The 25,423-nt window shown below is 44.8% G+C and overlaps 1 protein-coding gene across 1 annotated transcript; it reads left to right on the top strand.

Annotated features, from left to right (window-relative positions):
• Positions 1-1,497: 1,497 nt before the first annotated feature.
• Positions 1,498-25,187, top strand: CUNH13orf42 (chromosome unknown C13orf42 homolog). Its single transcript, XM_027390048.1, has 5 exons — positions 1,498-1,888; positions 2,739-2,758; positions 20,643-20,790; positions 23,972-24,206; positions 25,013-25,187. Exons 1-5 carry the CDS (start codon positions 1,498-1,500, stop codon positions 25,185-25,187), a joined length of 969 nt encoding a protein of 322 aa, XP_027245849.1.
• The last annotated feature ends 236 nt before the right edge of the window (positions 25,188-25,423 follow it).

Raw genomic sequence — 25,423 nt, 5'->3', positions numbered from 1 at the left:
TCGGCGCCTTTTTGAAGGGGAACATGGGACTTGCAGCTGAACTGTTTAGACCATAGACAAATCTCTTTGGGGCAGTGTGGGGGGAGGGGGGCATTTTCCTGTGAAGAAGTTCATTAAAGATTATGGTTGAGACCATGCTTCCCTCTCCAGAAAGCTTCAAATACTAAATAAATTACTTCACCGGAAAATACTCTTCCCTAATCCCTGTGCAACAGGGAGGCTGAAACAGCTAACAAGGAACTCAGTCCTCAACCTGCCTAGGAGAACACACACACAGAGGATGCTCCAATACAAATAACATCTCCATGTAGTATTCTATAATGACTTAAAGTGAATGATTATTTTAAAGCAGGATATAAACTTTTAAAAATGTTTTTCTTTCTATCTGATAAAGCTACAAATGCATTCTACTTCAGAAATAAAATGAAGCAAACCCAGTGAACAGCAAAACCAAAGTGTGTGGATACACGCAACTTTTCACATACTATCTAACCCACGACTCCTCTAATATCCTAACCTACACCAGAAGAAAAACCTACACTAAAGACATTCAGGATTCAGACCCAAACCTGGGTGAAAATGAACTCTAGAGAGAAATGAATGTGACAATGAAAGTTCTGAATGGAACTGTGAAAACTGGGCCCGGGGTGGGGGTGGGGTCTTTGGGCGCTAACAACTCAGGGCTCTTGAGAAGTAATTCGTTTGGTTTGGGTTGTTCTGAGTTAAAAATGCACCCAGGAGAAAAGAATCTTCCCCAGTGTATGTGATCTACTCACTGACGCATTTGTGCTAAAAAGTCGTGATCCAGATACCTGAGTCCTCCAGCCCTCAAAGGCCTGCTATCAGGTGACCACTGAGGTCCTCTTACGCAGCGCCAGCCTCCTCCAGGACGCTCGGATGCCTGCTCAGGGCCGGGTTTATCAGGGCATCTGCTAGCTCCTGCCAAGGGCCCTGGTCGTGTCCAGCCTGGCCTACAAGGGGGGCTGGATCTTATCCAGAGCAACGGCTGGGTTTTGGTTGAATAAGATTTTATTTCGGACCTACAGAATTCAGCACCAGGGCCAGCTCAGCCTAGGCAGAATCTTAAAATCTTTTTGAAGATCAAGTCAAACCGGATCGCTCTCGAGGATGGAAAACGCAAAGGAAAGACAATGACTAAGCAGGTACAATGTCGCCACTAGTTCCCTCTAGCTGACGCTTTCCATGGGAAAGCATAGGACGTCTTTTCAACAACTGGTTCGAAAGGCCTGCCTGGGCACTGTCTCCTGCAGGGAGCCTCTCTGCGTGCCATCTTGGTTGTCCCACGTAAGTGTCCCCCATGAGAGACCTGCAGGTTGCCTGCCTGACACAGCTGTTCCTCGCTGGGATTGTGAGAGCTGAGCCTTCTGGGAGGCAGGTGGCGGCGCAGGGCCTGGAAATGGGCTCCTCTGCCTGCAGCTGGATCAAGTGACACCTGTGCAGTCAGCCAACGGTTCCCACGGAGGGAAACGGAGCACCATGTTCAGAAAGATCCACTCCATCCTCCACCTCAGCCCACAGGGGAAGGCGGCAGCCGAGGGCCCCTACTACTCGGGAGCCACCCCCACCGTCAGACTGATTCGTAGTAGCTCCATGTACGTAGTTGGGGACCACTTGGAGAAGTCCAGCGAGTCTTTGAAGAAGTACAGAAGCACCCACAGCATGGACACCAGCCTGCACTACCTGCAGCAGGAGGACCGTGCCTGGATGTACTCGCGCACCCAGGACTGCCTGCAATATCTTCAGGAGCTGCTGGCCCTGCGCAAGAAGTATCTCAGCAGCCTGAGTGACCTGAGGCCTCGGCGCGCACCGGGTGCTGGGTCCACATCCTCCAAGTCCTCCAAGGGAGCACAAAGGACCCCAGGAGAAGGCAAGGTAAGTGTGGAGGAGTCTGGCTGCAAGGCATGGTTCTTCCCAGAGCCTCGGGACACTTGCTGGAAGTCCTCCCTCTTGAGTGGGTCTGACAGGACTCAGGATGGGCTGCAGTCCCCAGACTTTCCAGGTTCCTGCGTTTGGGGGAAGCTGCTTTTTACTGCTGAAGAGAACTGGCACAGATCTAGAGCAGGGGACAAGGGCAGGGGCTTCAGAGGCATCAGGTTCCTCCCCCGAATCTGAACATATCACTTATTGCCTGACTTGATAGAGGGGGTGATGCTTGCATGGCTTTGGGGGAACAGAAACAAATCTCCCCACAAATGATGACTCTTCTTAAAACAATTGCTGTCATCACATGTGAAAGGCCTCAAGCCAGATACAAGTATGGCAACCCTGAGAGAAACCTTGTGTGTTTGCCTCACTGTTGATGCTTACTGCAAGGTTTTGTGCATATTACCTTCCTTTTCTGTTGTAGAGTTCAAATATGACAGATCTTCTGTTTCAGATGGGCAAACTGAGGTTCGGGGACCCATCTCTGTCTGCTGGGCCACTTCTTTTTTTATTCATTTCCTTGGCATTATTTCATTTTATGCCAGGAGTTTCTCTCAGTAGCCTAGGATGGCCCCAAACTTGCAGTGTTCCCTCCTGGGCCCCTTGAATGCTAGGGTTAGAAGCCTGTGCCACCATGCTACCATGTCACCATGCTACTGTTTCCCACTGTTATTTGTTGTACCTGGGGTTTGTGTGTCATCTGTTGCATATTTCTAAAAAAAAAAAAAAAAGTTTTCCTGATGGCCATACTGTGTTCAGAGCAGACCCTATTCTCTCCCCAGAGTGTCCTGCAGGCTCTCCAAGGTCTATTAAAGTTGAATGTCTGATTGGACTGTTATCAAATCTCTAGGACTTGGTTTAGCTTGCAAGTTTCAACTGTTTGCTGTAGGGAGACACCCTAGCCCCGCCCAATAGTCCTGGGACAGGTACCAGGTGGACCCGGGACTTGCCCATAAGGGCGTGGTGAAGGAAAGCCGGGGTGACGTAAGGGAGCTTCTTAAGGGGCTGCACGTGGGGACCCTGGCCCTTTTGTTCTGGCCGCGCTTGCTGGGTTCTATAACCTAGCTCTGGCCTGTGTTTTGCCTTGGTGTCTTCTTGAATAAAGAGACTTTAATCATACATGTGGCGCCCAACGTGGGGCTCGAACCCACGACCCTGAGATTAAGAGTCTCATGCTTTACCGACTAGGTTGAAATGGGTTAAATAATCATTTTAACTGTTGAAGTGTGTCAGTACTGAGATCCATTGAGGGCCTCCTAGTCTGGGGTTAAGATGCTGAGGTCTGTGCCAGTTGGCTTGGGCGTTGAGTCAGTTTCTTCTACTGAAACTGGCACTAGTGACAAAGGAGGCTGCAAGGCTCTGGGCTTCCTTCCAGCCTGACTCTCCTGGGATTCTAGGTCTTGCTTAGCTGCTTGTGGAGAACAGCTCTGCATTTCCCTGCAGATGGAGCCCTCCCTGTTAGGACACAGCTGGCTTCTTATGGTGCTGAGGATGGGGGCAGACACACAAAAGCTCTAGTCCAGCGGAACAGCTGTAAGGCACACGGCCGCCTGCCATGTGTGACCTCCGCAGGTTATCTGGCAGCTCAGTTCATTGCTCATTGGTTTTCCTGCATTTCAGAAGAAATTTGGGAGCAGACATTGGTAAAGGAAAATGGATTTATTTACAGATTAATCAGAACTGGAGGTAGAAAATTCTTAGATTCTGTCCCCTTTCCTGGAGCAAAGTTACTGTTTTATAGAAAGAAATGTGTATGTTGAATTAGCTGTGAGAGAAGTTGTCTGAATGGTGTGAAATCTCTTCCAGGGAGGGGAGCTTCCCCCTACCCCTACCCCCCCATCCCCAGGTGCCAAGCCTATTTTCTCTGTCGGCACTGGGCAATTGTCATTCTTTGGGCCGCTGTTTTAGGGTCTTTTCCATAAGAAGGGAGAGTATTGAAAGGCTGTTGAAGGTGAACAGACTGAAGTTAGAATTTTTGCTCTTCTAAATTTTCTAGGCCTGTTTAGTGGCAAAGCTGTGGATATGATGCCATGCCCTGGGAGGAATAGTGCTACCTCACAGGTGCTGGTACCCAGTCCATCCTGCTGCACCCATGTTTGTCACCTCAGAAATGCCAGAAACATCCAACAAGCAGCCACAGAGCAGCTGCTGGCATCCTTTGCCTTCAGCCTACAGAAAGGCATATGCTAGGCTTAGGAGATACCTTTAGTCTCCAGGGCCACCGTGGTCCTGACAATAGTCAAGATTTAGGGCCCCACTATTCTTTTTCCTGCTTTTCCATTACAGGCTGAATTTTATGTAGTCTCTCAAAATTCACAAGTTGAAGATCTAGTCCCCAGCACCACAAAAGGGGATCTTATTTGAAAATAGTGTAACTGGAAGTTTTACAGGCTTGGGAGGTCCCAACAAATTCCAGTTAAAGAGAAAAGCAATCATGAAAGGCAGAGAAAGGAGATTTATTCAATGTGGCCACATCGAGAAGAGGAACAAATGAAGGAATTCAGTTGTTCCCAGAGTTTTACTGTCAAAGCCTGGGCTCTGGAATGCATGGGCCGTCTGTCTCAGTACACCAATTAAAGAGATAGGGACGAGCAAAAAGAGGAGGAAGGAGAGGCAATTATTTCAGCTGCAGTGAGAAGAGGAAGAAATTATTCATCTTCAGGACACTGCTCTGAGTTTAGGCTTAATACCAGACAAGCAGGATATATAAGGAAGCAGTTTTGGGCAAGGTATGCCCTGCCTCATTACTGACCCATCACTAGCTTGTCTCTGGTCTGGCCTGCAGGGTGGTCCTGAAAAGTTGGTAGCACCACGTGACATCTCTTTCTTGGAGGCAAGTTTCTTCCTTGGAAGTGGGGTTTCAGCCTTTCCATGCTGCAAGCAGGAGAACCCTAGGGGAATTTTAACTCTCCTCTGTGTGTGTGTGTGTGTGTGTGTGTGTGTGTGTGCGTGCACGCTCACGTGTAGTGTGGTTTGAGTAGGTGTGCATGCATGTGTATGTGTGGAGGTCAGAGGTCAACTTCAGACATTATTGCTCATGAGCCACCTACTTTGGATTTGGGGATAGCATTTCTATCTGAGGTCTGGGGCTCACCGATTAGTCTAGGTTGGCTGGCCAGCAACCTCCCAGAACCCACCTCCCTGGCACCGGGATTGTAAATGTACTTTTTATGAGGGTGGTGGGAACTGAACTCAAGTCCTCATGCTTGTGTGGCAAGTGCTTTATTGACTGATGTAGTTCCTTAGCCTTGAGATTTTTAATTCTCCGGGGACCATTGTGTCAGCAATCCCACAGCACAAATCGCTCTAAAATGTCTCCTCTAGTGTCAGGGAAGTTCTCTTCTTTGTTTTCAGATCTCAGTTTTGGGGGATTTGCAATGATATGCTGTGCTAGTGAAAATCTCTGAAATAACTTTATTACTGAAACAAGTATCACAAGCAGCCTTGGAAGGGCCAAGGTAAGAACACATGTGACCATGAGATCATGTGACCAAAGAGCCACAAAGCTGGAACTTCTCAGAAAGGCTGACATAAGTGATTCTATCTTTGTTGCTGGTTTTGAGACAGGTTCTTCCTATGAAGCCCTGGCTGTCCTCAAATTCAAGACCCCTCTTCTTCAGCCTCCCTGCCCAGTGTGAGTTCATTTGAGCTGATGACTCCCCTTCTTGCTTCTGAGCAATTTTCTTTGAAGACATTGATGATTAGCCATCTGGTTTGATATCAGCTTTCCTTTATTACTGTGACAAGATCTATCCCAAATGGGCTAATATGGTCCCACATGTCATGAGGGACAAGTAACAGAGGCCAAGGAGTTAGTGCCAATAAAAACCTTTATGGGTAAATTTTAAGCAACTAAGAGGTATAAAAGGGATGGCTCTTAGGCCAAGCCCATTTGAAGTCCACTATTGAATTTCATGCTGTCTGCCCTGTGGATGACATCCTAGTATCCCAGGGGGAGGGGGATTTGTCTGAGTCCTTTGTTGGAAACTGCTTCTTTGGGATATTAACAAGCAATGGCCACCAAGTTACATAAGATGAATATAAAACACAGCCAATAAAAGAAAATACTTAAAGAAAGCTAGTTTGTGGGGCTGGAGAGATGGTATAGAGGTTAAGAACACTTGCTGCTCTTCCAGAGGACCCAAGCAAATGTCCAAGACTGGATAATTTACAACCACCTGTAGCTCCGGCTCCAAGGATTCCAGTGACTTCTCTGGCCTCCCTAAGCACACACATGGCATTCACTCACACATATATGTACACATACACATGAAAGTAATATAAATAAATCTTAAAAAGTTGAAAAATCAAGTACTGGCATATAGATGTACTACTTGACTACCAATGCAATTGCCTTTTAATAATTAAACATGATCAGTGTTAAGGCTTATCTGGTTATCATTGCCTAGAAGTCTAGCTCATGACAGAATTAGGAACTGCCCTAGGAAAGGTTAGTTCCACAAACAGTTCTAGTTTGGAAGACACCAGCTTGAGAAAATGTTCTCTGAGTTGGTTTGAATGAGAATGGTCCTCACAGGTTTATATATTGGAAAGCTTTGTTGATGGAACTATTTGGGAAAGATTAGAAGATGTGGCCTTTTTTTTTTTTTTTGGAGGAGGTGTGTCACTATTGGGGTGGGCTTTAAAGTTCAAAACCCCATGCCATTGCTGATTAATTTTCACTCTGCCCCCTATTTGTGTAAACTCTCAGCTACTGATCCAGCACCATGACTGCCAGTGTGCTGCCATGTTCCCTGCCATGATGGTCATGGACTCTAACCCTCTGAAACTGCAATCAAGGCCCCAAATAAATTCTTTCAGAGGCAGCCTTGCTCATGGTTTCTTATCACTACCAGAAGAAAGTAGCTCAGGCTTTCTCCTAAGCATTGCATCTTAGAAGGCTTATGTAAGCGGAAGGGACATGCATTTAATACATGCTTTCTTACTTTAGACACAGAGAATTAAGTTCTAGCTTTATATTAGTTTATTAAACTGTGTGTGTTGAGGGGGGTATGTGCACAGAGATGTGTGGATGCTGATTGTGTGGTTGCTCACACAGAGCAGGATAATGGATAGCCTTCTTTATTACTGTCTACATTACTGTAGTCTCAAGGCAGGGTCTCCCACTGAGCTGTTTTGGCTAGGCTTGCTGGCCAGTATCTCCTGGGATCTGCCTGTCTGCCCCCAATTTGGGGTAGGTGCTAGAGATTTAAACTCTGGGTATTATGCTTGTTTAAGAAGCACTTTCCCCACTGAGCTGTCTCCCCAGACTTCATGCGTTACTATTTAACCTTGTGAAATCCTTTAGATAAAGTTATTTTGAAATAGCTTTTATAACTTTTATAAAATAACATCCACTACCATAAACAGGATCTGACTTCAATCCCAGAATCATGGAGAAGAGCTCCTAGAGCTCAGGCTGGGTGAGGGGGGTCATCTTGGGAGGAGGTTGAGTCCTGTGGAGTCCCCAGTGTGGAATGGTTGTTATTCAAGTGAAGATTCTTGCTCATCCATCTCTGTCAGATGAAAGCCCATGGATTGTTCTCTGGACATTCTAGCATTGAGCAGCCTAGGCTGTGCATGAAAGAACTAGCTGCAAAAGGCACATCTCTTCCTGTCACCTGACTGAAGAAAATCACCTTCTCTCACAACAGTAGTGTCCAGGACTCAAGTGTGGAGAACTCTAATAATGGCTGAGCACCAGCTGGACTGCAGAGAAAGACCACACAGGCAGCTGAGTTTTAAAGTGTGTTTCTTCTGGTGATACTTAGCTCTCAGGGTCAGTTCTCCACTGGGCCTGCTCAGTCTCATAAGATATGTTTTTAAAAAGGTATATTTGCTCTTTAGATGCAATTTGTAGGACACAAGATATCTAGAGAAAATAAAAATAACTTAAAAATCTATGATCTGAAAATAATTATTATATAAGTTTAGGTGTATACTTTGACAATCATTTCCCCTGTGTGTTTCCATATTGGGGTTAACAAACTAAAAAGATGATACCCAATTAAATTAGAGTTTCTAGTAAATGATGGGTGAGTTCTTAAGTTCTTATGTTTTGTTTCTGCTTGTTTGTTAGTTTTTGAAATGGAGTCTTGCTGGTTTGTCCAGGCTGATCTCAAACTCCTAAGGCTCAAGCAATTCTTCTGCCTGGGAAAGATGGCTATGACTCTGAGGGCTGTGACAGCATTTCAGGCTCAGCACTTACTTATACTGAGAAAATTATTCATTGTGCGAAATCAAAATTTAGCTCCCATTCTGTATCTTTGTTAAATCTGCCAACCCCAGTACGTGTGTGTGTGTGTGTGTGTGTGTGTGTGTGTGTGTGTGTGTGTGTGTTTATGTATTAACAAGTTTACATAAGCAACTGGATCTCATTAACAGTTTTTATGAGTAAAAATTTTAAAGGCAAAAAGTTAAAAAATACACATTAAATTATTATCAAAATTATACATGAGTATATCTTACTTTGTAGTCTCTAAGACATCTTATTTATTTATGTTTCTGTCTTTTGAGTTGGGGTCTTAACTCTGGAGCCCAGGTTGACCTGGAACTCATGACAAACCTCCTGTTTTAGCTTCCCAAGTGCTGAAGTTATGTAAGACTACTTTAAACTAGAGATTCCTAGAGTCATGGCTTGTGGGTCAGAAGTGGATGGCCATTAGCTCTTAATATCTTTTCCACTTACATGATGCTATGTAACAGATATTTGCCTCGATTTCTGTTTCTTGGCATTTTATTCTCTAAAATCCTTAGGATACCCACTGTACTGCCTTTGTGTGCTAATACTTTGGTAGCCTTAGGTAGGGGCTGGCTGCAGAAAAGACCAAAGCAAGATGAGAGTTTGGGACTTGCAACCCTCTGGGTATGGGGGGAGGCTGACCTGGTTCCCAGTGACCAATGATTTAATCAACCATTATCTGTGTAATAGACTCCCCCTATAACCCTGAAAAGCTTGGGTTCAGAAGTCTTCCTACCAGCAAGAGGAATTGGTGGAGGTTTAGGAGTGTAGCGCCCCCAAGGGGACATAGGAGATGCTTTCCCTGCACAGCACACCTTGTCCCACCCTTTACCTTTGTTTATGGGTTTCCTTCAAAACATGCTTCATAAAAACAGCAGAGTCATGTGAGCCACTGTCAGGAACTAACTGAACCCAAGGAGGAGGTAATGGGAACCCTGATTTATAGCTGGGTGGTTCTGTTGAAACAAACAACTCTCACCTCAAAGGAATAAAAGATACGGTTTATTCTGGAGCATAATTAAGTTCCCATGACCCAGGAACGAACATTCCAGTCTTCCCAAATATAATGTTCTAAAATGTGGAAGCAGTTTTGTGTAGTTTTATAGTAACAGAACAAAGGAAGTCATAAATCAAGGCAATTTAAAAATACATTGGTGGGTATGCCAGAGAAACATTTACACAACAGGGAGGACTCTCTCTATAGGGCCTCAGGCACTGTCTGATGACATTCTAGCCTTTGGGTTGGTAGGAGCTGGTGGGTCTGCTAAGTCCAAATATCTATTTTTTCACAGGACATTAGTACTGACACAGAGGTAGGCTATCCAGGAGACTAAAACTAGCCTGATATAAGGTGATTAGCCTCTGGACTTGCAACACAGTCATTGCAGACTCTGCTTCTTTCCAGGAATTCTCAATCACAGTCAGACACACAGCTAGGAAGATGACCTGGAACATGTGAGCAGAGTTGAAATAGGGGTATTCTGGGACTGAGCTTTCTTCCTGTGGGAGCTATACTAGCCTCGGGTAAACATCATCAGACCCATCTGGCTGGAGGTCTGAGTGATAGGTTTTCTGTACCCAGATAAAAAGTTTCTCTGCTGAAGCAGTAAGCCAGATCAAGCAAAATTCGAAAAATAAAAGATCAAGTTTATTCTGGGCGAAGCAATTTCTGGATGACTCCTCCAGTTCCCAGAGATTGAGGTGGGAGAAGGGGTAGGAGAAAATCACATGGCCAAACTAAAGCAGGGCACTTATGTACCCTGAAATGGAGAGGTGGTGATATGTCTGCCACAAAATGGGTTTGTGCCCAAGTATGGGATGCTTTGGGTGGGGACTTGGGCTGCTGGTGACTTCAGGGGAGGAGCCACCACATCTGCCAAGAATGTGGAATTGGACTTTTTGGTAGCTTTTCTTTGATGGAGATTTTCTGAGAGTCTGGTGTTTGGAGAGAGAAATGGGGCTTTCACAGGAGTGAACTGGAAGTTCCAACCAAACACTGAGGACCTGGCTGTTGTTTTTCCTCTTTCAGTGTTTAAGTGTAGTAGACAACAGCAACAATTAGCTGTATTGATCTCCTCAGCTCTGCTGTCTACTTCACTGAGTGTTCATTCAGTCTGGACAAGTTTACCGTCTAGCTTATCTGTGGAGAACATGTATGGGGATGTGTGCATGCCTGCATTCAATCCCGGTGACTGTACTTTCTCTCAGTTGTTTTGCATGTAGATAGGTCTTGTTTCATGAAGTCTCATTTTTTTTTTAAAAAAAATTAAGTCCCATTCAATTATGGGCACCTCTCTCCTTACATACTATAGCGTTAAAAGAATAGACACATATTGGGGCTGGGTGTTTGGGTGCACATCTTTAATCCCAACATTCATGAAGGAGAGGCAAGGCAGATCTCTGTGAGTTCTAGATTAGCCAGGGGCAAATAACCAGACACTGTCTAAAACAAAGGAAGAATATAAGCAAAGATACACATTGCTTAGTCCTGATCCTCTTGGGCAAAGATGACAGAAGGTTGGATGTTGTAGTTGGAGTTTTTGAAGCTTATTGTTCTTGAAGTCCTTTGATTAGATTACATTTTGTAGATGGTATCCTACGCCATGTGTGGTTGGCCAATAGCATCTTATGGAAGAGGTGTGGATCTAGTGTAGAGCAGCAGTGGGCATGACTCAGTGTCCAACAGGTAGACCTCCATACATAAGGCAGAACACTAATATAGAAGAGCATGTCTAGCTCTCTCTGGGGCAGCCAGGGTGAGGACTTCAAAGAGGAGAGAACACAGGAACTGACTCTCTGACCATTGAGTTGGGGTAGGGTGGGGTACGAGGACATAGATGGACAGGTCAGAAAGGATGAAAGGGACTAGAAGCTCATGGAGATTTTCTTGGTACTGGGTGCAGGTGTAGCATCTCCTTCCCTTCCCTCTCCTCTTGTTCAAATGAGAAGGTCATTTGGGAGGACTCACATCTTCTGCAGATAATTACTGACAGAATCCAGAAGGAAAAAAACAAACAAATAAACAAAAAACAGCCTAGGTACCAGTAGAGCAGGAGGATGGTAAATGTAGAAAAACATTGGAAATTGCCTCAGGGAGTCAGAAACTAAAGTGAGAAATATGATGGGGTTTGGTTTGGAGAAGTGCAAAGGATTCCACCTAGAAAAAGTAATCAAACTCCCTGTTGATGAAGTATCGGGGCTGTAATAATAAATCTTTCTGCCAGCCACCCAAGCCTGCCACCATGCTAGGGCCCCAAAATAACACACAGAGTCTTATATCAATTACAATGCTACTGGCCAATGACTAGAATTTCTCATCTGCTAGCTCAGTCTTAATTATCAACCATAACTATTAATCTATATATTTTATAAGAACTTATCTTATCTGATGCCAGCAGCAGGCATCTTATCTTGCCGGGATCACATGGGTGCTCCACACAGAAGAGAGGAGGAGGAAGAGAGCGATTTCCTGCTTGTCCCTGCTTATATTCTGAGTCTGCCTGCTATGTCACTTCCTGCCTGGATCACAAGACTTCTCTTTACTACATTTCCTAGAATTCTCCTCGACTCCTAGTCCACCTATCTTGCTCCCCTATTGGCCAACAGTGCTTTATTCAACAACAAATAAGATAAACATATACACAGAAGGACCTCCCTCATCACAGGGCCAGGGGAGCTTGGACAATGACAAGGGTAGGACAACAGGAGGTTGCTTGTGAACACAAGTGAGTGCCTCTGTTTTTTGGGATAGATACCCTTAGAGAGAGGTTTTCCTGCCCAGTGGCTGGAGAAGGGCAGATGGCAAAGGGGCCATCAGCCTACACCAGAAAGCAGGCTACATTACACCAGGCCTTTCTAAATAGTTAAGGTAGAGAGGAAACAATGGCATCTGCCTAGAGTTCTGAGCTCCTGGTTGCAGGACTCTTGACTCACTCAGTGTGCTAGTGGCAGATACCCCATCTTGCTGATCACTTCTTTGTAAGGTAGGTTTTCCTGTAATATCAGCTGGATCCCTAAATCTTCAGTCTCTGAGTGAAAGGAGGAACTGACACAAGAATAGGTCAGAAGGATGGGGATGAAGCCTCAGCTTTGATATGTGAAAATATCCCAAAATCCACTCAGAAGCATTCCAAGGTATATTCCCATGAAGGAAACGCCCACCTGTTGTTTACTCACCACTGTCTCTTTAATAAGTTACTCACAGTAAACTGTGTACTCACACAGCTCTGCCTTAAGCTAGGCTCCTACTGACAATGTTCAAAACAACACAGATGTAAGACTATTCATTGTAGCACTAATTGCTGGAACTGGCTCTTACAAATAATCTGACGATTACTACAGTTGTTGCCATGGTGCATGGATACAGTGGAAAACTATGCAGCTATTAAAAGGGGCATGAAGGTTCTCTGTAGACTAGGGAGTTGAACACTGGATGAAGAGTGAAGACGGCCGTGTTCACAGGTGTGTATTATATATGACTCACTGAGTTAACATGAGCATAAATATACTTACTATTGTTCTTTTTGAAAATCTTGTGTGTATTCTCATGTGTGCCTGTTCATGTATGTGAAGGGAGGTGTGCATATGTGATGATCAGAGGGCAACTGTAATGATAACTCTCTCTGCCAGCCTCTTGAGTTCCGATGCCATGTTAGGGCCCCCAAATAACACACAGAGTCTTATAATAGTTACCATGCTGCTGGCCAATGACTAGGATTTCTTATTTGCTAGCTCTGTCTTAAGTATCAACCATAACCATTAATCTATATATTTTATAAAGACTTATCTTACCAAGGACACCGGTCTTATACATCCTCTCTTCCGGGGATCACATGGCCACTCCTGTTTTTTACTACATTTCCCAGAATCCTCCTCGACTCATAGCCCCACCTATCTTGCTTTCCTATTGGCCAACAGTGCTTTATTTATCAACCAATAAGACAAATATATACACAGAAGGACTTCTCCCATCAGTCAACCTTGGGTGTCTGTGCTTGATTTGCCCTGTATCTGAGACAGGGGCTCTTGTTCACTGCTGTGTAAACCAGGCTACCCTTCATGGAGATTCTCCATCTCCACCTCACCATAGAAGAGCTGGGATTACAGATTTGTGTCACCTTGCCTGACTTCATGTGGGTTCTGTGGATCAAAACTCAAGTCTCCATATTCATGCAGCAAGCCTCTGAGCTGTCCCTCAGACCCCAGAGAGATGGCTCCATGGTTCAGAGTGATGCTAACCTGTGTGTGGTCTACATGTTTGCTTATATTTCCAAAAAGAAATGTTGGAAAGACAGACAAAGACTAATTAAAGGGGCAGGGGCACAAGGAAAAGAGACTGTCATGGAAACGATTTCTCTCTTGAGCGATGGTTCTAATTTTGGTGGGACCACGAATGCTGTCGTGTCTTTTAAAGCATTAAAGGAGAGTGAAACAAGAGTAGCCTTTAAATCTTGAAAGCTACACTTGGGAGATGAAGGCAGGCAGATCTCTGTGAGTTCAAGGTCAGCCTGGTCTATAAAGGGAGTTCCAGGACAGCTAGACAGCTAGGGCTACACAGAGTAATCCTGTCTCAAAAAAAAAAAAAAAACTAGAATAGTAAACCTTGAAAACCAACTGCTGCCTGTGACAGTGTCTCACTACCAAGTCACCAGCACAATCACAGAAAAGAGTTATTCCCAAATGCTTTGGGCAGGACACAGCTGACACTGACAAGGCTGGGGACATAGGACCCTCAGCTGCATTCATGCTCAGTGTTCGGCATGCTTTGATGTGATTATGTACAGTAAGATGGAAGAAATTACTTTGTTAATATCATCTGGAACCCAGATATTCAATGTAAAAGAGATACAAAAAAAGAAAGATGAAAAATATAATATTAATATAATATTAATTTGAGAGATGTTTGGGATGTAGAGACCTAGAAAGAATAAGATTCCCATTTTAATTAATGTAATCAATCAATTAATAGACTAACTTATGTTTTGATGATATTGGGAATTGAACTGTGTGCTTCATTTGTTCTAGGCAAGTGCTCTACCACTGAGCTATATCCCCACTCCACCTTTTAAATATTTTATTTTATGTTTTTAAACAGGGTGTCATGTAGCCTAGGAGGCCATAAATGAGATGCTTTGCCTCCCTCCCCAGGTGCTAAGATTTCAAGCATGAGCCACCATTTCTTCCCTAGACCCATTTCTATAACAACAACAACATCCAAATATGCAGCATGCTCATAGTTTTTCTTGGCATCACCAGATAGCTGATGTCCCTGGGAACTCGGCCAAACTAAAGTCCAAGGGGAGAATTGGAAGCGGCTTGCAGCGAGTGCTGATACTTACTGGGGGAGGCAGAGACAGGGCCACAAGTCCCTATTGTCACTCCCGACAGCCAGAGGCATTTGCCTAGACTTTTAGGCCAAAACCTCAGGTCAAAGCAGGGTTCTTAGCTTTGATGCCATGAAGAATTTCAGGATTGGCAAGTTTATGAAGCAGAGTTGGGGTTTACTAATATTTTCATGTAATCTTAAGCACAAGGTTTAAGAAAAAAAGGAGACTCGCTCAGAAGAAAGTAAGACACACGCAGGAGAATGGGTGTCACAGCCAGGAGAATGGGTGTGTGCTTCTCAGAGCAGAGTGGCAGCACAAGAAGCGTGCCTCTCTCTTGACTAATTTTACCAAACTCATGTATTGGACTTGGGCAGGGATTCGGAGTTGAAGTTACTGTCTTTAAAGGATGGCTGAAAAGCTTAAATGAGCTCATAGGGTGGTTCCTGGGGAGGGGGTCACTTCACAAGATTACAATTGGCAAGGTCCCCTAGATGCAGGAAAGTAGGACATCTTTACTGCAAACAAAGTTAATCGTTTTCTTTTGAAAAATTTCAAGCGATGTCTAGGGAAAAGACATTCAGGCCTTAAGCCTGACACATTGCTATCTAAACACAAAATATCTATATATGAAAAGAATATTAACGGTATGTCTTCAGCCTTTGCAGAACATGTTAATTAATTGCATAGAAGTTGTGCATCTACGATGGTGAGAGGCTTCAATCTGACTTTCGTGTGGGAGGCTCTTTTCCCTTCCCATGTCTTCATCATGTCCCCTTCATCTTGTCTCAGCAGAACAGCTGTACCTGCTTAAGTGAGTAACCATATACCCGGAAAGCCTCCTAGAGCTGTTGACAACTGGCAATAGCACAGCATCAACTAGAGAGTCGGGGAGGCTTGGAAGGCCACAGACACAGGAAGCTCTCTCTATTATCATAAGGATGCTCACAAAAGACCAAAAGACGGGCAGACCCTAAGCCCTATCCCTTACAGTGCTGGCCTATGGGAGGGACCAGCTGCTGACGGCTCCTTTCAGATGATGCTATAAAAACCCCAGGCCAGATTGTTCTTCTGCAGCTTCCAAAACAAGAAGTTTCCTGGGGAGGGAAGTGTGGGAGTTTATGAGGGATCCTGGGTCCAAGACTGCAGATGCTGAGGAGGGCAAAACCCGTGAGAGGGTCGCATCCCCCAAACATAGGGTACTGCCTAAGATTGGGACTGGTCATAAAAACAGACTGTCTCCCTACCGGCCACTACCATGCAGACAAACATCTAGTAGTGACTGTAGTGGGACGCTGCCAAGAGACAGCCACAGTGTGGGGAAAGGATCCTCTGGCAAGTGCGTCACAGAGGGGACCTACGCTGAGGCAGAAGAAGCACTTTGGAAATTAATTGGCCTCCTCTTTAAGCACTGTGTTTCAAGAGAAATTTAAAAATGATCCATGCATGGTAGCCATAGCAACAAAAGAGTTTTAGCATCATCAGGCTGCCTAAGACTGTCAAAAAGCCAAACTGAAGGTCTAGCAAAGCAAAGACAGCTTTCAGATACCAAAACCCTCAGTGCCTACTGACAACACAATGTGTAGATTTTAACAAAAACATCACACAAGGAAGGGGAAACGAAAGAGGTGTCAAAAAACAAGGCACTAAACAGACAAGACTCAGAGTGACAGATGTTGGGACCAGCCGGGAGTGAATTGTTTTTAAACAATTTTTTTGATGCTTAAAGATCCAAGTGGGGAAAGTGGAAAGCATGTCTGGTGGAGGATTCCAGTAAAAAGACAGACACTTTCAGAATGAATCCAATGACCAGACTAGCAAAGATACATTGTGAATAGGCAGGGCCTTTGGTGAGGGTGCTAGCTCCTTTTATGTTTACTTGACACAAGCTAGAGTTATTTGAACTTCAATGGAGAAAAGTCATCCTACCAGATTGGCCCATGGACAAGCTTGTGGGCAATTTTTGTTAATGATTGTTATGAGAGGGCCCAGCTAATTAATGGCTGGTGGCACCCTTGGGCGTGTGGTCCTGGGTGCTGTAAGAAAGCAGGCTGAGCAAGCCATGGGAGCCAGCACTCCTCCATGGTTCCTGTTTCAGAGTCTGTCTACCGTTCCTGCCCTGGGTTCCCCGTCTGACTTTGCTGGGTGATGAACTGTAGCTATAAGATGAAATCAACCCTTTCCTACCCAACTTGCTTTTGGTCAGGGTGTTTTATTGCAGCAATAGAAATCCTATCTAAGACAGAAATGAATAGCTATTGCTGTGACAGACCTGACCATGTTTTGCAGAGGATTGTGGAAGGACTTTGAGACATTGGGATAGAAAAGCCGTTGAGTGCTCAGAGCTTAATGAGCTGTCGTGGGAACTGGAGGATAATGCTTAGAACAATGCAGGTAAGGGAGGCCTGGCCTTTGAAGTTTCACAGGGAAGTTTGCAAGGTTCCCTTAAAGAATCTCAGGCTGTTCAATATTTTGAACATGAATACGGGGTTCTGGTGAGCTGAAGCTAAAGAATTAGCTGTGATTAACAAGAGACCAGCATCTTGCAGGAAAAATCTTCAGGGAAGTGTTCCTCAGAGCCAGCACACAGAAGCTCTGGGGCAGGGAGGCCATGGCTGTCCTCTGAGCCAGCACTTAACTCTGTACATCTGAAAACCCCTCAGATGGTCCTGGATTTGAAGGCATGAAGATGTCACAGAGGTCAGGTTGGCACCAGGACAGGCCATTGGTGAAGACGCAGCCTCAGTTGCAATCAAAGCCCCAAGTCTGAAAAGGCCATGGAGAGAAGTTAAGGGTTGGTACCACGTGGCAGGGTCAACGTTCCTGAAGAGATCCTGGGAGAGGCTGTTGGGGAAGGTGCAGCCCAGCTGCAGAGACCCCAGCAATTTGGAGATGCCAGTACTGTGGGATGACCACTGAGAACAGCAGCAGGTGTGGAGTGCTGATAACTGGAGCTTGTGAGACAAGCTGAGTGCGCTGTGAATAGTAGAGCCAGAGAAATACAACCCTCCAAGCTCTTTGGAGCCATTTGTGAATGTCAGACATTAGACACAGAGTTACTTACACTTTTGGAGATTAGTTTTGCATTGTTCATATGGAGACTGTGCTCTGGTTCTTTCTTCTTGGAGTAAAAAAATTATTTAACCTGCTATTTGGTTTTACAGGAACTCATATCCTGGATATCTTAAAGTAACTTTGGAATTTTGCAGAGATTTTGGAATTTTAGAAAGACTTTGAACATTTCTGAAAGATTGGATATTTTTAAAAGACTGGGGGTTTTTAGAGAGACTGGATGTTTTAGATAAACTTCGAGAGAGACTTTTGGTATTTTAAAGAAGCTAAAATTTTAAGATTTTTGAATTTTTAAAGTATGTGGGACTTTCAAAGGTTGGAATTTATTTTATATTGAGGTATTGATACTAATGTCTCAGTGATATCTTGGGGATAAATAAGAAAGGAAGGGTTACAGTTGAATAAAAACATGTTTATGTGTTAAGTTGACAAGGGATCAATTGTGCTGGCTAGTTTTTATGTCAACTTGACACAAGCTAGGGCTATTTGGAAAAGCATAGTTAGGAAAAGCCCACCCACCAGATTAGCCCATGGGCAAGCCTGTGAGCATTTTCTTGATTGATGATTAATATGGGAGGGTCTAGCTCACTGTGGCTAGTACCTGTGGGCTGGTAGTCCTGAGTACTATAAGAAAGTAGGCCGAGCAAGCCATGGGAACAGCCAGTATGCAGCACTCCTCCATGGTCTCTGCTTCAGTTTCTGTCTCTAGTTCTTGCCTTGAGTTTCTGGCCTGACTTTGCTGGATGATGGACTATAAGCTGTAAGGGGAAATATACCTTATTCCTCTGTAAGTTGCTTTTCATCCTGGTGTTTTATTATAGCAATAGAAACCTAACTAAGACAATGGATTCACTACAGACAGCTTACAGACAAGGACGGATCAGCAAAGGTGAAGACAGAATGAACGATAAGAAACAATCAAAACCAACTCAACAAGAAAAGTTAGCAAAAGAATCCAGCAGAACACTAGTAGACTCAAATGCAATCAGAGGAGAAACGGTAAATGAGGAAACCAGTGAGGAACCAGCTGTGAACTTTCCAACATTGACATACACAACAAACCACAGAATTCAGAGGTTTAAAAAGTGACTAGGAAGATAAACTACAGCAGTAAAACCTAGGTGTTCCATGAGAAAACTGCTGGGAAGGTAAGAGGGAAAAGTGTAGACGGAAGTTTCTGTCCCACCTGGTCCTGTAGCCGTTCAGTTCCAAATAAACACACAGAGGCTTATATTAATTATAAACTGATTGGCCTGTTGCTCAGGCTTATTACTAACAAACTCTTACAACTTAAATTAACCCATAATTTTTATCTATGTTTAGCCACATAGCTTGGTACCTTTCCTCAGTAAGGCATTCCCATCTTGTTCCCTCTGTGTCTGGCTGGCAACTGCATCTTTGCCTTTCCTCTTCCCAGAATTCTCTTAGTCTCATTCCCTTACCTATATTTCCTGCCTGGCTACTGGCCAATCAGTGTTTTATTAAACCAATACAAGTGACAAATCTTTACAGTGTACAAGGACATTATCTCACATCAGAAAAGATCGTATTTTGTACAATGGAATAAAGATTAAAGCTACAGATTTCTCATCAGAGACAATGAAAATCAAAAGACAATGCAGCATTGTCATCAAACTGCTGGGAATACAATAATTTTTTGAAATCTCCAAAACATAAAACTTGTCCTAGTGTATTTTCAGTTGCTATAACAAATATTCCGATACTGAGTAATTTACGAAGAAGTTAGATTTATTCTTACAGTTCAGGAAGCTGAGAAGTTCAAAGTCAAGGGGCTTGCATCTAGCAGCAAGGAAAAGAGAGCTACCATGTGCCTTGTCTGTCCCTTTAAACCTCTCACATGTCACCCGGACATCACCTTGATCACACCCTGATGGGCGTGGCCAGGCACACCTGTAGCCAGCCATTAGGAGGCATGGTTACAGTGTCTCTCTACAAGTTCATGTTTAATGCTATGCCCACAAAGCACTATCAAAGCCTCACAGAGTGGGACTCCATGTCTCATCCAACAGCCCACACTGGCAAACAGTAAACTGTACCCTGTTCGTTTCTCTGGAATTCCTCATGGAGCCTTTCTCAGTTCATATGTCTGTCCTGCCCATCTCATCTGAAGTTCTCTGTGGAGCCCACCACAGTACCGGGGCTTCACGATGTGGGTGTCTCTCAGTGTTTGTGGGTCATTTTCTCCCTATAAAGCGGTTTGAGAGTTGGTGTGAAGGCTGAAGAAGAGGAAATTATTTTCTCTGGTGTCTGATAATAAATCTGACCAGGACAGAAATAGATGTCATTGTCCTCCCTTTCACAGTCCCCCTCGGAGTCGAGACAGCCTGCAGTGGCCATGGATCTTCCTTCTACAAGACACTCTGTCAATGCTCCTTTTAATTGACATGTAATAGTTATGCATATTTTTGTGGTTGAGTGATATGTATTTGCAGTAAGTAGTGATGAGGAGTGTTTCCACCATGAGAATTTCTTAAACACTTATTCTTTCTGTTGAGTCTTCAAGACCCTTTTCTAGTTCTTTATAAAACATACAATACATTGTTGTAACTACAACCTCTGCTGTGCTGTGTCCTGTCTATTTGGGCACACATTAACCTCTATGTGTTTCTTCTCTTCCCTGACCCCCCTCTCTGGGGACAATAGTTTTTAAAACCCTTTACTTCTATCAGCTAAACCTTTTAACTTCTACATATGAATGATTACATGCAGTGTTTGCCTTGCAGTATTTGCTTTGTTTCACTTAAGATAATGGCCTCCAGTTCCATCTACAATGTAACAAATGACAAGATTCTAGTCTTCTTTGTGGACACACAGTATTCCATCCTTTAAAAAACAATCCATCTGCCTAGTGATAAGTACCATGGTTAAATCCATGTCCTAGCCATGAATTTTCCTCTGAAACCTCACAAATACAAAACCCCATATGCATTTAGTTTTAGAAATATTAATCCTTTTCAATGTTTCTGGCTTTTGTATGTTAGGACACCCAAGTAACTCCCAGGCAACTCTCTCTTACCCACTCCCCTGCTCTTCTGTTGCAGAAAGCAACCTCAAAGAAATACTCCCAGTTCAGCACCGATGTGGCCGAGGCCATCGCCTTTTTTGACTCCATCATTGCAGAGCTAGAGACAGAAAAACGGCCAAGGACTGCTGAGGCTGACCTGCTAAATGAAGACGTGGACTTTGATGGTGAGGGCTAGGAGAGGCACCCTAATGTGCTGGAGGAAAGTGGGGCTCTGAGTGGGCTCCTGGGATGGAATCAGGGACCACACCTTCCTGGCTGAAAGGGACTCCTTCACTGTCATGTCAGGCTTGATCCCTTTACCTTGTCTCAGCTGCCCTTATCGCCACTGCCCCAGCCTACACCTGTGCTTTGTTTTGTTTTTTTACTACAGCTGTCAGGGTGGGACCCCCTAACACTCTATGACCGAAAGCAAGAAGGAGTGGTTAAAGAGAAAAGCTATCAGCGGGGAATGGTGTCATACAGGGGGGAAAGTTCCTGTTTTGCAAGATGAGAATTCTGGAATATGAACATTCTTTAATCTACCTAATGGTGTAATCAAAATGACTCAAACAGACTGGGCATGATGGTGCACACCTATAATCCCAGCAATTAGAAGGGTGAACTAGGAGGACAGACAAGAGTTTGGAGGGCAGCCTAAGCTATATAAGGAGACTCTGTTTCAAAAATCCATACCTCAGGGCCCTAATATATGGCTCATCTATAACTGCTTGCCTCAACAGTATGAGGACCAGAGTTCAATTCCCAGCAGCCAGATATGTGTGATGGTGTGAGCCTATAATCTTAGTGCTGGGTGGGGGAGGGTGTGTGGAGGCAGAAACTGGAGGAACCCTGGAGCTTGTTGTCCAGCCAGGCTAGCTGAATCAGTGAGCAGGATAGTGAGAAACCCTGCCTTAAAAAAAAAAAAAAATGACGGGGTGGTGGGAAATTGAGGAAGGCATACTCGCAAATACATAGGACAACAACAAAAAACTAAAACCTCCTGGGACATAGATGTATATATCTGAGGTATGGGCACTTTATAAAAGAAGGAAACGGGCAAGTGGTTTGAAAATTCAGCTCTTCTTAACCTAGCTAAAGAGGAGTATTAGGCACAGCCGAGGTGAGGTGAGGTCAGGGTGTACGGCCAGACCCAGACAGCCCCTGGAGAGGGAGGACAGTGGGGTAAGTTTTACTTTTAACCAAAATGTAACTGGTGTCCTGGCAGAAAGTAGAGGTCCCACCACTTAGGAGTTGAGCCACTTTTTACATTCCAGAATTGCTAATATCTTCTCCTTGGCTCCCCCACCCTCAAACTGTGGAACTTACCAATGATTTTATCCAGAGTCTCTAGCTCTTGGACAACAAGAGAATGGTGACTTGTACCAATAGTAGGTAATTCCTGAGTATTCTGTAATGCTCACCCAAGGCAGGCTCCTGGTTTATTGTTGTTCTGGCTGTGGCAACCCCTGTATTTCCATGATGGCTTCTGTGGATGCCAAGGGGACACCACTGAGGGTCACTTTATCTTGCATGCAGCTTTGTGCACTTTAGTGGCCTGGAACCCACTAAAACCAAGGAAAGGATGACAGAACCATAAAGGACATAGGACATCTTTATGGTTATAGTGAAAACAATGGCTGTCATGAAAGCCCACTGTATGAAGGCTGGGAATGTAGCTCAGTTGGAAGAGGGCTTGTTGAGTATGCACCAAGTCCTGAGTTCCATTCCCAGCATGGCAGGAACGAGGCATGCTGATGATGCATGCAACTGCAGCACTCGGGAGCGGAGCAGGACACTCAGAAGTCTGAGGATATTTTTGGCTGCAAAGAGAGTTCAAAACCAGCCAGGGATACATGAGGTCTTGTTTTAAAACACAAAACAAAACAAAACATAAACATAAGAAAGGTCATTGTTCCAGGTGTGGTGGAGCACACCTTTAATCTCAGCACATGAGAGGCAGAGGCAGGCAGATCTCTGTGGGTTTATGCAGAGTTCCAGAACAACCAGGATGACACAGTGAGGCCCTGCCTCAAAAAGAAAAAAGAAAAGAAAAGAAAAAAACAAAACATAGAGAGAAAAAAAAAAGGCCAGTGTTGTGTGACTTTTTCTGGGGAGACATCACATAAATATGTCTACTTAACCTAGAGGCTAGGGCCTAGACAGATAACCCATGACAGACCACAGTAACCAGTGCACCAATGTTCAAACTGTGGAACCAATGAATTTTTATTGAGGTTATTAACAGGAGCATGAGTGAGGGGTTTCTTACAAAGAGCAGGGGTAACTCAAAAGGACCTGCATTGCCAGGAAGCCCACCCCAACACAGGTGACAACTCCTGAGTCCTGACAGCCTTCAGGACTCCCAAGTCCCACAACATTCTCTCCAAAGTTTGACTGCTCTGTCTCCCCCCTAGCAACTGTTTATAGTTATATAAACTATAAGCATACATAAATACATAAATTAGAAATGTTTATAATCCTTTCTACAGTGTTGGGTAGAGTCTCCAAAGTTTTGGTTCTGTCACATATGACCTTGTGGTGACCTTTTGTTCACCACTGATGCTGGTGATCACCCCTCTCCCCCAGGAAATGTGGAGGGACGGGTGCAATTGGGAAGAATGAGCCATACAACAGCCAGTGGCAGGGCTCAGTGGTGAAAGCCCTTGAGCCTGCAAACTGAATTCAATCAATTCCCAGAGAGAAGTGAATCTTGAAGGTTGTCCTCTGGCACACCTCCTTTCCCCCAACAGCACCAATAATCTATGTTCACTAAAAACAAATAGACCAGACAGCACACAGAATCATTAAGAAAACAAAGGTGCTAGGAGCCACAGCTCAAAGAGTTACGAGGCAGCATTGCTCTCACAGAGGACCAGAGTTCAGATTCCAGCACCCACACCGGGCTCCTGTAATTCTAGCTTCAGGGAAATCAACCCTGTCTTCTGGCCTCTTAGAGTACCCCCACTCACATGCAGGTCATTACAACTAAAAACTAATTTCAAAAAGAAACTAAAAGACAAATACCATCTGCAAGTCACTACTACTGTCCACACTTGAGCATATGGCTTTCACAAAGGGTTTTCAAAACATTCAGATTTTATTTATATTTTACTTTTAACAAAAATAGCATCTCTTTGAACAATATGCAATGCATTGGGGCATCTTTCCGGAATCAGTAAGGACAGATCAGGGTTCTCCGCCCCAGCCCCAGACTTGCTGAGTCAGACTCTGCCCCCTGGCCCCTGCCTTACTCAGAAGCCACTGTAGCGAGCCCATCTTTCCTTTGCTGTGGATTCCCCGCTCTCCTTTATGTTCTGCTCCCTTGATAGTGGTCAGCTGCCCAGGTCACATGCTTCTCTCTTCCAGTGGCAACCAGCTCACAGGAGCACAGCTTGCACTCCAACTGGATTCTTCGGGCACCACGCAGACATTCTGAGGCCATCGCTGCTCACGCCACTACAGACAGTCGGTTTCGAAGGAGTACAGAGCACAGGGTCACTGGCACCCAGAGGAGGCTTGAAAGACACCCCATTTACCTACCCAAGGCTGTGGAAGGGGCATTCAACACCCTGAAATTTAAGCCCAAAGCCCACAAAAAAGAGTAAGTGTTTGGGCTTAACAGTTGGTTCTTGGATGACAATCTCAATGTGCTTCAGATTTGCCGGGTGCTTCTTAGGGTCCCTCATCCCATGTGCAAAGGTTGTTGATTTTATGGGGGGTGGGTGTGGGACTTGGCTGAGATGTTTTCTCATAGTCTGTATGCCTATAGCCTGGCTTACTGTTGCCCTCTGTTCAGACCTTGCTTCCCCTCTAGCCCGATGTTTACACCTGGTGCATATCTCTAATGACAACTTGGGTTGTACAGAGTAGAGCACCAAGCAGAAAGCAACATTACACTGAGATGCTGTTGTCTTGGAAGGCATTGACCAGTCTCTGCTCGGCCAGACTTCCTGCTGGCCTGGCCCCTGGGGGACATAATGCCCCTGGCTCCTGTGACCTCTCTGCTGCCAGACCCTTCTCTCCCAAGATTAGTTCCCATGACCAACTCTCACATTCCCCTTGCCTTGTACTGGGCAGCCACTCAGGCCACACCACAGGATAGGCTCCGTGGCTGTCCCTTTTACCTCTTCACAAGCCACTCAACCCTAGTAGGTCCAGAGTTTCCTTGACAGCATTTTACTCCATAGTAATAAACCATGTGTTCAACCTTCTGTTTCAAGGCCAGGTCAATGCCCATTGAAGTCCACCCACACTCCACCCTGTATCACTTTAAGGTTCTCCCTAAAGCCCAGAGTGGGGGGGGGTGCAATGGATGTTCTCAGAAGGAATGGTGTCAATTTGGGTATCCCTTCCCTCTGTGCAGTGGCCAGCTTGAGCCTGACTCTCTCCCTCATCCTTCCCTTGCAGCCTGAGGAGCTCCAGACAGATCCTCTGCAGCATCTCGAGAGAAGACATGGAGTGGGATGAGGAACTCTTTACACACGAGTCCTCAGGGTCTTTGGAGGAGGATCATTTTGAGGCAGAGAATCCCAAAGGGCAATGGCTGATTCGAGAAAGACTCTGGGAGCGGACAGTGCCCTGACTTGACTTGTCTTAGCTTAGGTCTATGACAGGTGGTCTGCTTTGGGGCAGTGTGAGGTGTTTGGTAGAGTTAAAAATGAAATTATATAGTTGTGATACAACCAAACTCCGACACTGCCTGTCGGTGACCAGCTAGTGCCAAAAAGAGCCCGAGCTTCCCAGGGGACATGTTCTGGGGGATTCAGAGACTGGGCTTCCCACAACAGTAGACAAGAGAGAAGGAAAACAGAGCCTGGC

The sequence above is a fragment of the Cricetulus griseus genome (genome assembly GCF_003668045.3).
Source record: "Cricetulus griseus strain 17A/GY chromosome 1 unlocalized genomic scaffold, alternate assembly CriGri-PICRH-1.0 chr1_1, whole genome shotgun sequence".
Taxonomy (NCBI): Eukaryota; Metazoa; Chordata; class Mammalia; order Rodentia; family Cricetidae; genus Cricetulus; species Cricetulus griseus.
This window is presented reverse-complemented; position numbering and strand designations above follow the sequence as displayed.